Below are 16,269 nucleotides of genomic sequence, written 5' to 3'. Positions count from 1 at the left end.
TTGAAGGAAAGATAAAGAGTTTTCAGACAAACCAAAGCTAAAGGAGTTCATCACCACTATACTGGACTTACAAGAAGTGTTAAAGACACATCTTTAAGCTGAAATGAAGCAGCGCTAATTAGTAACAAGAAGATGTGCAACTATACTTCCCACAGGTAAAGGTAAATATATAGTTAAATTCGGAAAAATCTAATGTTGTAATGGTGGTTGGTTAATCACTTATAAATCTAGTATGAATGATAAATGTAGTAAAAATAACTATTAATACAATAAATTATTAATGAATACACAATATAAAAAGATGTAAATTGTGACTTCAAAAATGAATGTGGCAGAGGGTAAAACTGTAGAGTTTTAGAATGTATTTAAACTTAAATTGTTATCAACCTAAAATAGACTCTTACAAATATAAGATGTTTTATGTAAGCCTTGTGGTAATCACAAAGCAAAAATCTATGGTAGATATACAAAAGATAAAGAGAAAGGAATCTAAGCATACCACTACGGAAAATCATCAAATCACAAAGGAAGAGAGCAAGAGAAGAAGAAAGGAATTATAAAAATCTGGAAAAAAAATTAACAAAATGGCAATAATTCCACACCTATCACTACTTACTTTAAATGTAAATGGACTAAATTCTCCATACAAAAGACATAGAGTGGCTGAATCATCCAACTATACACTGCCTACAAGAGACTCACTGAAACTTTAAGGACACACGCAGACTGAAAGGGAAGGGATGGAAAAAAATATTACATGCAAATGGAAAAAAAAAAAGAATGTTGCTCTACTTACATCAGACAAAAGATGTTAAGACAAAGAATATAATAAGAGACAAAGAAGGTCATTACATAATGATAAAAGAGTCAATCCAACAAGAGGATATAACATTTGTATATATTAATGCACCCAACATAGGAGCACCTAAATATATAAAGTAAATGTTAGCCACCCTAAATGGAAAAATAGACAGCAATACAATAATAGTAAGGGACTTCAATACCCCACTTTCATCAATGGATAGATGATCTAGACAAAAAAATAAGTGAGGAAACATTGGAAGAAATGACACATTAGACCAGATGGATTTAGCAGACATTTACAAAACATTCCATCCAAAAGCAGAATAATACACATTCTTCCCCAGCACACATGGAACATTTGCCAGGATACATAGTACGTTAAGCCACAAAATAAGTCTTAATAAATTTAAGAAGATTGAAATCATATCAAGCATCTTTTCTGACCATAATGGTATAAAACTAGAAATTAATTATAAGAAGAAAACTGAAAAATTCACAAATGTGTGGAGATTAAACAACATGCTACTAAACAACCAATTGATCAAAGGAGAAATCAAAAAATATCTTGACACAATGAAACTGGAACTATACCAAAACTATGGGAAGTAGTAAAGCAGTTCTAAGAGGAAAGTTCATAGTAATAAACACCTACATTAAGAATAAAGATCTCAAATAAATGACCTAAATTTATGCCTCAAGGATTTAAAAAAAGAAGAACAAATGAAGCTCAATGTTTGCAAAAGGCAGGAAATAACAAAGATCAGAGTGGAAATAAATGAAATAGAGACTAAAAAGACAATAAAAAAGATGAAACTCAGAGCTGGTTTTTTTGAAAAGATAAATAAGGAAAACTTTAGCCAGACTCACTAAGAAAAGGAGAGGACTCAAATAAAATAAGAAATGAAAGAGGAGATGTTACATATGCTACCACAGAAATATAAAGGATTATAAGACTACTGTGAACAACTATATGCCAACAAATTCGACAATCTAGAAGAAATGGATAAATTCCTAGAAACATAAAACCTACCAAGACTGACTCCTGAAGAAATAGAAAATCTGAACAGACCAATTAATAGTAAGGAGATTGAATCGGTGATCAAAACTCTCCTAACAAAAAGTCCAGGACCTGATGACTTCACTGGTGAATGCTACCAAACGTTTAAAGAAGAATTAATACCATTTCTTCTCAAACTCTTTGAAAATAAAAGAGAAGGGAACACATCCAAAGTCATTTTATGGGGCCAGCATTAACCTGATACCAAAACCAGACAAGGACACTACAAGAAGAGAAAATTACAGGCCAATATCACTGAAGAACACAGTCACAAAAATCCTCAACAAAATATTAGCAAACCAAATTCAACAATACATTAAAAGAATCATACACCATGATCAAGTGAGATTTATTACAGGGATGCAAGGAAGGTTCAACATCCACAAGTCAGTCAATATGATACACCACATTCGCAAAATGAAGGATAAAAATCATATGCTCTCAATAGATGCAGAAAAAGCACTTGACAAAAATCAACATCCATTTTCATAAAAACTCTCAACAAATTTGGTATAGAAGGTACATACCTCAACAGAATAAAGGCCACATATGACAAGCCCACAGCTAACATCATACTCAATGGGGAAAACTGGAAGCTTTTCCTCTAAGATTAGACAACATCTATCAGATACATAAAAAAGAATGCTCACTTTCACCACTTTTATTCAACATATTACTGGGAGTCCTAGCCAGAGCATTTAGGCAAGAAAAAGAAATAAAAGGCATCTAGATCTGAAAGAAGGGAATAAAACAATATCTATTTGCAGATGACATGATATTATATATAGAAAAACCCTAAAGATGCCACAAAAAAAACCTGTTAGAATAAACAAATTCAGTAAAATTGCAACACACAAAATCAATATATAATAATCAGTTATGTTTCTATACACTAATAATGAACTATCAGAAAGAAATTGAGAAAACAATCTCATTTATAATTGCATCAAAAAGAATAAATTACCTAGGAATAAATGTAACCAAGGAGGTAAGATACCTGTACATTGAAAACTATAAGACACTGAGGAAAGAAATTGAAGACAGAAATAAGTGGAAAGATATTCCCTGCTCAAGGATTGGAAGAATTAATATTATTAAAATGGCCATACTTCCCAAAGCAATGTACAGATTCAGTGCCTTGCCCATCAAAATTCCAATGGCATTTTCCACAGAAATAGAATAAACAATCCTAAAGTTTGTGTTGAACCACAAAAGACCGCAAATTGCCAAAGCATTCTTGAGAAAGGAGAACAAAGCTGGAGGCATCACACTTCCTGATTTCAAACTATACTACAAAGCTAAACTAATCAAACAGTATAGTATTGGCATTAAAAACAGACACATAAGTCAGTGGAACAGAATAGAGAGCCCAGAAATAGACCTATGCATATATAATCAGTTAATTTATGACAAAGGAGCCAAGAATATACAATGGGCAAAGGACAGTCTTCAATAAATGGACAGCCATATGCAAAAGAATGAAACTGGACCCCTATCTTGCACCATACACAAATATCAACTCAAAATGGATTAAAGACTTGAATGTAAGACCTGAAATTATAAAACTCCTAGATGAAAACATAGGGGGTAAATTCCTTGACATCGATCTTGGCAATGATTTTTTGGATTTAACACCAAGAGCAAAGGCAACTAAAGCAAAAATAAACAAGTGGGACTACATCAAACTAAAAAGCTTATGCGAAGGAAACCATAAATAATACAAAGGCAATGGGAGAAAATATTTGCAATTCATATATCTAAGTGGCCAGTATCCAAAAATATATAAAGAACTCATACAACTCAATAGTGAAAAAACAATCCAGTTAAAAAATGGGCAGAGGAACCAAATAGATATTTTTCCAGAGAAGACATTAAAATGATCAACAAGGACATGAAATATTGTTCAATACCACTAGTCATCAGAGAAATGCAAATCAGAAGCACGATCACCTAAACTCCAAATCAGATACACTTCACTTCTATTAGAATGGCTACCATCCAAAAGACGAGGTAACAAGTGTTGGAGAGGATGTGGAGAAAAGGGGACCCACGTGCACTGTTGGTGGGAATGTAAAGTGGTGCAACCACTATGGAAAACCATATGGAGGTTTTTCAACAAATTAAAAATAGAACTACTATATGACCCAGCAATCCCACTTCTGGGTATATATCTGAAGGAAATGAAAACAATATCAAATAGATATCTGCACTCCTTTGTTCATTGCAGCTTTACTCAAATAGCCAAATATGGAATCAACCTAAGTGCTCATCAACAATGAATGGATAAAGATGACATGGTAAAAATTTAAAAAAATAAATTTCAAACTCATAGAGACAAAGAATAGAAAAGTGGTTGCTGGGGGCTGGTGGATGGGGGAAATAGGGAGAGTTGATAAAAGGGTACAAACTTTTAGCTATAAGATGAATAAGGGCTAAGGATCCAATAAAACATGGTTGATAACACTGCAAACTTGAAATTGGCTAACAGAGTAGAACTTAAATGTTCTCACCAAAGGAAAAAAAAGATAAATATTTGAGGTGATGAATGTGTTAATTATCTAGATGGAGGGAATCCTTTCACAATGTCTAAGTATATCAAATCACCACCATGTACTCTTGAAATATCTTACAATTTTATTTACCAATTATACCTCAATAAAGCTGAAATTAAAAAGTGACGAAAACAAAAAATATAACGATTTTTTCATAATAAAAGTGTGAGTTATTAACAAATATATGAAATTTAAAGCTATAGGCATGGTTTAGATCCCTTAGAGAGAAAGTGTAAATAAGAAATGAAGAGAGAGTACTAACTCCTGGAAAAGTCTAATATTTCAAGAGCATGAAGAGAAGGAGGTCAAGCCAAAGAGAGTAAAACCAACCACAAACAAGTTTGGAGGCAAACAAGAAGATGTGTTAGCCAAAGACAAATGAGAAAATATTTCAAGGAGAGAGTATTCTACACTATCAAATTCTCTTGAAAAGTCAAATAGGATGAGAACTAAGAATTGATCATTATTTTATTATTCTCTTTAGATTTGGGAGGTAGCTTTGAGAAATAAAATTTTCCTTAATAGATTCTTTTTTCCCCTGACTTCTCTTTAATAAACATAAAAACATTCTGCTGCTGTAAAGTATCATTCAAGAAAGCAATTATATTTATCTACTAAGTGGCAGGTACTGTATTAAACCCCAGTGAGCAATGTTCTTATTCTCTGGGAGCTCAGAGTTGTTTTAAAATTATTCTTAAGAACAGAAAATTTATTTACTTAGGCAACCTATTTTTTGATTATTGGAAGATGAAGCTTGGATTAGTGAATTCTTAAAAGATGTTTAGGAAAATAATTAGATATGAGAGTTTTTTTTAAATGAAACTCAATATATTGAAAGGAAGTGATGGGGCTAGCCGCATGGTGTAGTGGTTAAGTTCAGTGCACTCCGCTTCAGCAGCCTGGGTTCATGGGTTCAGATCCCAGGTGCAGACCTACACCACTCGTCAGCTGTGCTGTGGCGGTGACCCACATATAAAATAGAGGAAACTTGGCACAGATGTTAGCTTAGGGCAAATCTTCCTCAGCAAAAACAAAGAACAAAAGGAAGTAAAAGATGTAGAAAATGTAACAGAATACAGAACCTAGGAATAAAAGATAAAGAATAATTTTGTATTAATGGTGAACCTAATGAGCCACCACTAGACAGTGGGGAATCCAAATGAATATGTTCGTTGCTTATATTTCATGGTTCTCTAAACAACAAAAACCTCTCTTGCTTGCTTAGCTCCTTATTTTGGATATACGTTTCAGTGTCTTTTCATTGTTTATGGTTCAAATGCATTATTCTTCATTTTAATACTTGAGGCACGTCCAGATGCTACCTGTGCATGGTATGTTCACCTTAGAAACTGGATGTAAGAGATATGTGAAATAGAATTTCATTTCTCAAATTTATTATTATTTTACCAGTCTCAAACTGAGCATAATTGCTAAAATTATAATTCTTGGGAATTATAAAGCATACTATTAAGTTTTTTTTTCTTGTACTTATAAATATATACAGGAACATTTGATACTATGAAAGTACTTTTTTATTTAGAAATTAGTATATTACTCAAAACAGCATTTATTATTAATGTGTTTTCTTTCATAATCATCAGAATCTACAACTAAAAATTTAAGGCATTTTTCAAATGGTACTGAGGAAATTGCTTTATCAAAATTTGTTGAACAATAAAATCTAGGAGCATGTAATTTATTTGGATTCAAATCATAGCAATTTTACAAGGTAAGTTCAGAACTGGACTAAACATGAGGTGCTCTGAAAGATGTCTTACTAAATATTATTCAAGATTTTTCCCTTTCCTTTTCTTTCCAACAGGAGGATTATACCGACTGTGGTGGCGTTTCTGGATTAAATCCTTCCCTGTGGTCCATCATCGGAATCCAGTTTCTACTACTTTGGCTTTTATCTGGCAGCAGACACTGCCAGTTATGACCTTCTAAAACCAAATTTGCATAATTAAACTCCAGACCCTGCCAAACGTGAGCCCTCATTTGCATTAAAATAGGGTCAATCGTGGAATCAGCAGAGCACTAGCTGGGCCCATACCCTGGTATAGATCTAAGGCGCAGACGCATAAGGCACCCACTGGCTGCATGTCAGGGTGTCAGATCCTTAAACTTGTGTGAATGCTGCATCATCTATGTATAACATCAAGCAAACTTCTATCTGTGCTCTAGTGGAAAATTTGAGAGTGTGTTGTTGCCTTGTTGGTGATTACATGTAAAAGGGCTCCCCATACAACTGTTTATGAATCAAACAAATTGTCTTGATTTTGACCTGGAATTTTGACTTGCTGCCATCCTCGTTCTTTTACCAAGAAAATCCCTAGGGGAAAAAAAGAGTTACTTTTGCCTTCACTTATCCTTCTGCTAAAAATTATTTCCTGCTTTAAGTAGTTATTATTGAAAAAATTATATATCGAGAGAGAGAATTAACATTGGTATAATCTGTTGAAATAGAATAATGGCTAATTTTCTACAAAAAATTTGCCATGAATAAACTGCCTTATGAAGAGTGGCTTCTCTGCCAAAAATATAACAAATGATGACCAATTAAGTTTTGATGGGGTAATGAATTGGTTGTTTGAAAATAATAACTAAGAAATTATTAAACTAAAGGTGCTTGAGGGTGAAATTTGAATATGTGACATATTTCCTCATAAATGTAAGCCCTTAATAAACACTTAGATGTAATGTTCCGTTCATTCACAGTAAAGTTATGTAGTGCTAGCCAGATATTTCAAAATGCTCTAAGAAAAGCTTGTTGGGGGGAGGGGAAAATGTTCTTTCTTGTGATTAATGACCTTTGGTTACCAAGGGTATTTTGCATGATGCTGCTGCTATTTTAACTTTCAGTTTGTTTTTCTCTTACTGTAGAGTATAGTCCATTGAAAAGTTAACTGAGTGACATTATTGTTATGTAAGAATCTGAACCTTGCAGTGTAATGCACTTAAGTCATCTTTAAAAATGTCGTTAATCTACTCTGAATATACTGTGTAATGTAAATGCTGAATGATTGGGTTAGGTCAATGATGAAATGGGAATTAATGGATTTTATACAGATTCGTGCTTTTGCCTGTAAACCTATGTACAGATATTTTAAGTACATAAATCAGATTTGACACATTTATTTTTTGAAAAGTACATATACGTTCTCAGTGAAGATTCATCCTAGGTTTCCTCTTTGTTCGTTCATATAGTAGCACATACAATCTAGAAATTGCTGCTGCTGCTGTTTTGTCTCTCCATTTTAAAGGGTATGATCACTTGACCAAAATTTCCATGCAGTTTGATGAGGGTTTTACAATAATCTGAACAAATAGGAAACCTTGAATCTATATGTATGCACATGAATACTTGATTGTGAATAATCAAAATTGTTTTTATACAGCCTCATTGGTGGAAATGGTTAGTGTAGTAAATCAGATATTTCATTATAGATTAATATGGTAGCAGAATATTATTTATGCTTTTAAAAATTATTTTCAGGAGTAAATAGTATTTGAAGAAAGGGTAAAAACAATGAATGTGTAACTCTAATTATAGTAAATAATTCTGCTGAAGGCTGGAAGTATGCAGATATTTTTTATGGTAAAATGCATTTGTTCTTTTTTTAAACATGCCAAATATTGGTGTGTGTATATGCTGGAAATTTTCTCATATATAATTTTTAAGTCAAAATCTTATTAACGTTATATAGCATGATTTAATATGTTCCACATATCAAAGATATAACCAGTTCTTTAGCATAATTTAAAAGATATATTTGTTTTGTTTTTAGCTTTGCATACATTTGTAATTCCCTCCTACCACCAATATACCCTAGGTACTGTTTGTGTACATTTCCTTATTTAAAATATTTTTTTATTTAAAAATGGGGCAGAGGGAAATGGAATCACTATGCCAACTATTGTTCTAAGAGTTGTCATCAGTTGCAATTTCTAATGCATTGTTGTGATTTTTTAGTCTCATTTGTAACTGATATTGACATTTTAGAAAACACCAAAGTGATTTAAAAAAATATGGAACTTCTCACTCTAGCAACAATATGTTTAAATCATGTTGTTTGTTAATTAAATATTTAAAACTTACTGTTAACTTTTGCTAGACTATTTTAAATCATGGAGTGTTGGGAAGGGGATATCAAATATAAAATTATATTAGTTTGTGTATATAAACGACGCACATTAAAACAATTGAATTGCTTCCAGCATACAACAAACTACCTTAAAATTATCTTTAAAATCTATTAAATATATTTTCATGGCTAATGTCACTGAAATAGTATGTTTTCATCAACTATATTATTGTTGTATTAATTGCAGGTAAACTTGGCATCTCTTGGCAGGATCCTATTTGATTTCATTTGCCATCAAAATATATTTACACACACAAGTCTTGCTCTGACCCTTTATTTTCTGTTATAAAATAAACTTATATGTTATGACAACCATATACCTGGTAATAAATTGGGTAAGAACGTGGTCTCTGACTAAAAATTGTCCTCACGCCTAATACTAGTCTTCATGCTTTTAGCATACTTTTTAACAGACAGTAACACTCATCCCATCAAATTGTTATATTTAATTTAGGATTTTTCTGTGTGTTCTAATTGTTGACAAGAACTTAAATTATAGCCTGTTATAAATACTGATTTTTTAAAGACTAAACAGTACAAGAGATCAAGAAAAAAGCTTTTAAGCTCTTCACTTATTTTTTGCTATACTCATGCAGCTTAAAGTAGTTTGTCACTAAAACAAAATCATTATAAGTCTTGCGTTGGTGTTGAGTAACAGGAACGAATTTTGCATTAATAGTTTCTTTATATTTTCTTCATTTGAACAACCAGCATTACTGCCAAACACCAATCGTGGTCCATATTTGTAAAAGGTTTTTAACATGACATAGTTAGTTAGCAAGTTTGATTGAAGAGTTTTTTAGGTCCTCAGCCTATAAGAATTTAGTATGATCTTTTTTCATGTTTCTAATGCTTAAGGCATTATTGCTTAACTTGGAGAAAAACAGAACAGTGTTGCTGCCATTTGTAAGTTTTCCTATAATATTCCTTTTATTAACTTTAAAACTGGCCTTACTGGGTTCAAATAGGCAGTATCCCTTTTAAGTGACCTTGCAACCCAAGTGTTACTTGCTTATTTGAGGCTCTCTTGTATTTTACATCTCATTTAAATCTTTGTCTCCCAAAGCTTAAATTCTGTCTTAATTTAAAACTCTAAACTATTCCATTAATCATGTTAGTTGACATTAAAATATCTAGAGGTACAGAGTTTGACCAGTGAAACAAAATGGATGTTGTGACTTTTTTTTTTTAAGTGTAGAATAGAATGATTATTTTACTTGCCCACAATTTCAAATATTTTATTATTATCTGGAACTTGTGTTCTTTTTCCATAACAGAATGTTAATATTGCCACTATTCTGTGTACATTTCTGTAAAGAGCAAATCAATAAAACAAAAGTATCGAGTGTTGAAAAAATTCCAGAATTTCAATGACTTAGACAAGCCTTTCCAATAGTTTCATCTACCTTATTTCTAGTTCACATAATTAACTCAAAGAAATTCCACTGAGACGAATGGGATACTGTCTTGTATAGATGCCAATTGAGTTTTCAGCGTGACCTGACAAAGCTGTCTTTTTTGTTGTGCTGTGTCATTGTTGGATCATGCTTTTAGGGATACTTTTATTGAAATGCTCAGTGTGCATCCATGCAAAAGGCCAAGTGGCTTTGTGAACAAAAGATCTTTTCTCCCCTTTATTATGTTCTCTTGACACTTTTGTGTAAATTAACTAGCCTGATAAAAACATTTTGTAAAAATTTGTATAATAATGTTATAAAAATATTTATAATCCCAGAAAATGTTGTGTTAAATCTTGTGCAAAAACAAACAGTATATTCAGAATAAAAGTTTATCATTTAAAGTCACCACGGTTTGGATTATTTAATTATAAAAATCCAGTTGAAAGAGAGAGATCTCTGTCATGAATATATTTTAAGATAGCAGGCTGTCCTGCAGAGAAAATTCTAGATTGTGGCAATAAAACTTGGGATTACAAAAGTACTTTTATGATTACAAACAAACAGATGTAGTGGCAGCTCCTTGACATAATAACTTGGACTCTTCTCACATGTGCTTTTGCCATCAAGGAATTTAGGAACTAATTAAATCAGACTTTGGCTTTCTATTATAAAAAAAAAATGTGCTAGGCAAAAATAATGATTCCACGTTTCTTTAAAGACTTGGGGAAAATAGTTTGAAAGAAACAAGTTAGAATATCTGAAATGTGCATATCTTTTAAACATCTAACATTTAAATATTTCTCCTTGCTATTATATGGCAAATAGCAGCTGAAGCATTGAAGTCTAGTGTAAAGAGTTTAAAAAAAAAACTGTTCGGTTCCTTTTCCATTTATACCAGCTTACCACCTGCCCTCCTATGCTCACCTAATAAAGTAATGAGCCTGATATTGTGTGGAATCTAGTATAATGGAAGCCTACTTTTATTTCTGGGGGCTCTCATCAGAGAAGGCAAAAATACCTACACGTGGGAAGAATGTAGTATATATGTGAGTACCAACGATGGTGATTCCTTGAAAACCTGATTCCTAGTTTCTAATCAAGACATTTTTACAGGAAAAACCCTACTTAAAAGTGTAAGGTAGATAACATTTGTTTTTTGAACATCTAGCTTCATTCTGTACCAATTTATCTCATCAATCAATCCTCTTACTCCCAAGAGACCCTTATTTCCTCCATCAGTCATCTTGATCCCATCCCAACCTCTTCCCTTGGGACTTTGCTTCATCAATTCTCCTTTCTCAAACATATTCAGCCTCCCTTCCTTTTCTGCGGGCTTACTTCCCTCTGCCTGCAAACATGTTCGGAACACTGCTATGTAAAACAGACAGAAAAATTGAACAGCCACTGCTGCCCATTAGCCCTATTACTTCCTAGAGTTATAAACCTAGCATTAAAATACTCCTTTGTACATCCACAGACACATATTGATAGTCTCTTCTCTTTGCAATATACACAACTAGGCCTTAGAATTTTATATCTGAAAGGCATATTATCTCTGACTTTTAGTTTTGGGCTACCACTGAAAATTTTTAGTTACTGGCATGGGATCCTAATAAATTCAAAGTTTCTTGATTCAATCATTTCTTGATTCTCAAGTTCTTTGTATCTTAAAGTGGAGTTATTCACACAGCACCTACACAATTTTCTATAAATTGGTATACAATCAACAATGCTGTTTATTTCATATTTTTTAGTTAAATGGACTATTTTTTTAATGTGTTTAAGAAGGAAATTTAACATTACTGCCATAATTGGAAAACCAATATAATTTTCCATAATTAGTATTTATGTCACAGGTTCCTATCTATTATAATGAAACCAAAAAAATCACTCAGCATATGCCAGTGTCAAATGTGCTAAATTTAACATAACACTTCTTCCACACATTTATTGTAATGATTGGATTAGGCAGTTTTTCTATTTCTGCCACTCATGTTTTAAAGTGTAAACCTGGACTCAACTATCAATTGTAATTATTAATACATTAAAAAATACATTTACCAAAATGCATACTCATAAATTTTTTTCAAAGTTTGAGTTTTCTTAGCTGCATGGATTTTTTTCAAAATGCTTTATCATAATCATAATAGTTTTTGAGTATCTCAGGACCCTAACATGTCTTTAAAGGTTACATGTAACATTTTCATTGACATAAGGACACTGTATAAGGTACCTAGGGTGGAGTAAGATTGCTGATTTCCTATATTGGGAAGGACTGCTCTTTTTCAGATATTCTGTTTTCTATAATTGTTTAGTTTAAGAAAAAATGACCTTTCTTTTGTAAAATTATATGGTAGTTAATTACAACTGTTGTAAATAGCAAAATCATTAACAAACTTATGTGAGTTCTCATTTCTTGTGCTCCAATCCCTCATTTTTTAATTTCAAAATTATACTGATCTATAAAATCTGGTAACTGCTACCCTAGTCCTTATCATGAAGGCAGTACAGCCTCGTAGTGACTGCAATCTGTTGCTTAGCTTTGGATTATGACTTTACCACCTACCAGCTTTGGAACCATGTTTCCAAGCCTCAGTTTCCTCATCCATAAATAGAATAACACTAACTACATTGTAGAGTGGCTATAATGACTAAATGATGTAATTAATGTAAAGCACGTAGCATGGGGCCCAGCACAGGGTAAGCATTCAACAGTGCCATCATTAGTGTTATGAATTGTTATCATAATCATCTTCCTGGTCATCATAATCATCATTTTGGGCTGAGCTTTTAAGACTCTAATTATCTGCACCATTTGTCATTTAAAACATCTACTCGTTCTTTATTCAACTGAAGTATTAGAAGTAGAGACTTACACAAGATAAAACAAAACAAAACAAAACAAAAACCAGTTGCTTCCCTTATGGAACTACTGGCTAGGAATACTGAAAACTTAATAAGCATTCACAATAGTATAAGGTAACTGCTGTGATAGAGGAAATAAATGGTATCATGGGAGCTAACGGTAGGGTAACCTCGCTAGACTGAGCTGGCCAGAGAAGCCTGCCATGATTTTGAGCTGAGGGAAGGAGCTAGCAGTACTCTTGTTACAAATAGAGAGGAGTGTGTGAAAGCTGAGAGGTGCATGCAGGAAGTGGGCACAGCTGAATATGAGTTGAATATGGCTCAAGGGGTGGAGATGAAGTGGAAGATGAGGCTGAAGAGACAAAAGGGCCAAAGTCTGGAGTCCTCTCTGGGTCACATAGGCTGTTTAGGCAATTGGAACGTGCTGAAAATTTTTAAGAAGAGAATAGTAGGATCAGATTTGCATTTCAGGAAAAGCACTCTGGATGAAATGTGGATTATTGGTAGAACACCTACAGAAAGGGAGACCAATTAAGAGACTATTGTCAAAATGAGAAACTTTTGTTCTCTATCTAGTATAGGAAGCTAGATAGAGAAAAGTGGACTGACTTTAGAAATATTTAGAAGGGAAAAAGGAGAGAACTTCATGATTCATTCATTGTTGTACTAAAAGAAAGAACAAAATTTAGAATTACTCCCAGGGTTCTGAAGTTTAATATTGTGGGGAGTGGTACAATCCCCCAAATTAGGGAACACTGGCAAGTACTCAGGGCAGGCTTGAATTATGTAGGAGAAGTCTGGAGGAGAAAATGAGATTGTACTTCGGAAACACCGTGAATGAACTTTTGTACAGTGCTTAGGACACAAAAATGAGGCAATATGGTCTCTGCTGCCCAAGAATGTATAGGCCAGGATAATGATTCTCAACACTGACTCATTTAGAAAACCTTGCTGGAGGTTTTGTTGGTTTTCTGTTTTGTTTTGTTTTAAATATTGATACCCAGGACCCACTCTAATTAATTCAGAACTCAGGTGTTTCTACTGTGCAGCCAGCGTTACACTACCTGGGGGTATGTTAGACTACAGATGTGACAGTTCTGATGCAGGTTATTTCTGAATTATACCTTATAAAACCCTATTTAGATGCACACTATTAATTCGATTTTAAATGAACCCCTTTTTTGAACATGTTTTTTGAAATACGTACTATGCTCCCAACTCAATGGCAATCTTTCTGAGGACTGTACTTTTTAGTGTTTTATTTTTCTCTTTGGATCCAGATTATACAGCTCTACACAACTGATAATAAAGTTCTCATTGATTGTGGTTGTAATCGGGACCACTATTAAGACAATTCCTACTACAGGATATTCTATTCCTATTTAAGTCATGTTAATGATGATATTAAATGTCTCATAGACTTGAACCACAGACTTCTATAAATACTATCAGAGAAATTTCTTAATCAGGCTATGGCAAATAATACTGCAAGTCAGAATAAAATTAGGAAATGATATTACTTGACTATCTGGTTTCTGTATATATTATACTTAAAGAATGACTATTGCTTAATAAAATAAAAAGCTAATCAAAACTTTATAAAACCCACTTAAGAGATAAGTATTTCAGATTGATTTCAGACTACCCATCCATCTTAATCCACAGAACCTCAAAGAAATCTGACTGAGGCAAGAGAGACCATGATGTGGTATGTGGTGGAGATTCCAAACTCTGCAGTCAAACTGCCTGGGTCCACATCCCAGCTTCCCAACTTGGGCATGTTACATAACATGTCTAACTTTCTGTTTCTTGTCTGTCCAATTTATACTATTGACTCCATAAATATTTGTATATAAAAACAATGATAAGTCACTAATAGTTGCTCACGCCTCTACTTCCTACTTCAGAAGCTCAATCCTTCCGATGCTGCTGATTTCAAGAGTGCCCAGCGAGAATTGGTATCAAAAGGATTCCTAAGGCATAAGGAATATGGCCAGAACTTCTAATTTTTCACTCTGCTTGGCACTAGGGATACAATAATGATAATGACGAGAAATACAACCACAGCACAAGCTATAGGAGAGCATAGAGAGAAAATTTGCCCAAAAATATCACGTAAATAAACATATAATTGCTAACTCTAAAAAAATACTTTGCAATAAAAGATCTTGGTAAGAAGGAACTGATTGCTAGCGGGAGAACAAGGCCCAGTGGAAACTGAACTGGGTTTTGGGCCAGCCCTGGTGGCCTAGTGGTTAAGTTTGGTGTGCTCCACTTTGGTAGCCAGGGTTTGGTTCCCGGCATGAACCTACGCCACTCATCTGTCAGTGGCCATGCTGTGGCGGCAGCTCACATACACAAAAAGCGGAAGATTGGCAACAGATGTTAGCTCAGGGTGAATATTCCTCCGCAAAAAAAGAGAAATAAAAGGAAACTGAACTGGGTTTAGTGACTGGCCTGGGAAGAAGGTAGATGGAAGATCCAAACTCTTCCAAATCTCAGAAACAATTAGAACAATATGCTTGATTAATATAGATGCAAAAATTCCCAACAAAACATTGGCAAACCAAATTTAAGGACACATTGAAAGGGTCATACACCATGACCAAGTGGGATTTATCCCTGGGATGCAAGGATAGTTCAAAAAATGCAAATCAAGAAATGTAATACCTCACATTAATAGAATGAAAGAAAAAAATTACATGATCATCTTAATAGATGCAGAAAAAAAGCACTTGACAAAATACAGCATCCTTTTGTGATAAAAACCCTCAACATATTGGGTATGGAAGGAACAAATAATAAACATAATAAAGGCCATATATGGCAAACCTACAACTAACATACTCAACGGAGAAAAAATGAAAGCTTTTCCTCTAATATCAGGACCAAGACAAGCGTGCCCATGCTCGCCACTCTTATTCAATATAGTACTGGAAGTCCTAGCTAGAACAATTAGGCAAGACAAAGGAAAAAAAGGCATCCAAATCATAAAGGAAGAAGTAAAATTGTCACTATTTGCAGATGACATGATTTTGTATGTAGAAAATCCCAAGATTTTACTAAAAGACTGTTGGAACTAAACAATGATTTCGGTCAAGTTGCAGAATATAAAATCAACAAATAGAAATCAGTTGCATTTTTAGACATTAATAATGAAACATCTGAAAAAGAAATAAAGAAAACTATCCCATTTGCAATAGCATCTAAAACAATGAAATACCAAGGAATAACTTTAGCCAAAGAAGTGAAAGATCTATACAATGAAAACTACCAGACTTTGCTGAAAGAAAGTGAAGACGACACAAACAAATGGAAAGACATCCCATGTTCATAGATCAGAAGAATTAATACTGTTAAAATGTTCATAGTACCCAAAGCCATCTATAGATTCAGTGCAATCCCTATCAAAATATCAATGGCATTCTTCACAGAAATAAAAAAAA

The 16,269-nt window shown here is 33.4% G+C and overlaps 1 protein-coding gene across 6 annotated transcripts in view; it reads left to right on the top strand.

Annotated features, from left to right (window-relative positions):
• The window catches only part of CACNA2D1 (calcium voltage-gated channel auxiliary subunit alpha2delta 1), a 504,823-nt gene extending 494,460 nt beyond the window's left edge, over positions 1 to 10,363 (top strand). For all 6 annotated transcript variants that reach the window (XM_087445189.1, XM_014788140.2, XM_014788141.2 and 3 more), the window contains one exon: positions 6,236 to 10,363. In XM_087445189.1, coding sequence (XP_087301315.1) covers positions 6,236 to 6,352 — 117 coding nt within the window. In that variant the 3' untranslated portion in view covers positions 6,353 to 10,363. The remainder of the gene's footprint in view (positions 1 to 6,235) is intronic.
• The last annotated feature ends 5,906 nt before the right edge of the window (positions 10,364 to 16,269 follow it).

Source organism: Ceratotherium simum, chromosome 1, assembly GCF_057802395.1.
Source record: "Ceratotherium simum simum isolate JZ-2026a chromosome 1, ASM5780239v1, whole genome shotgun sequence".
Taxonomy (NCBI): Eukaryota; Metazoa; Chordata; class Mammalia; order Perissodactyla; family Rhinocerotidae; genus Ceratotherium; species Ceratotherium simum.
This window is presented reverse-complemented; position numbering and strand designations above follow the sequence as displayed.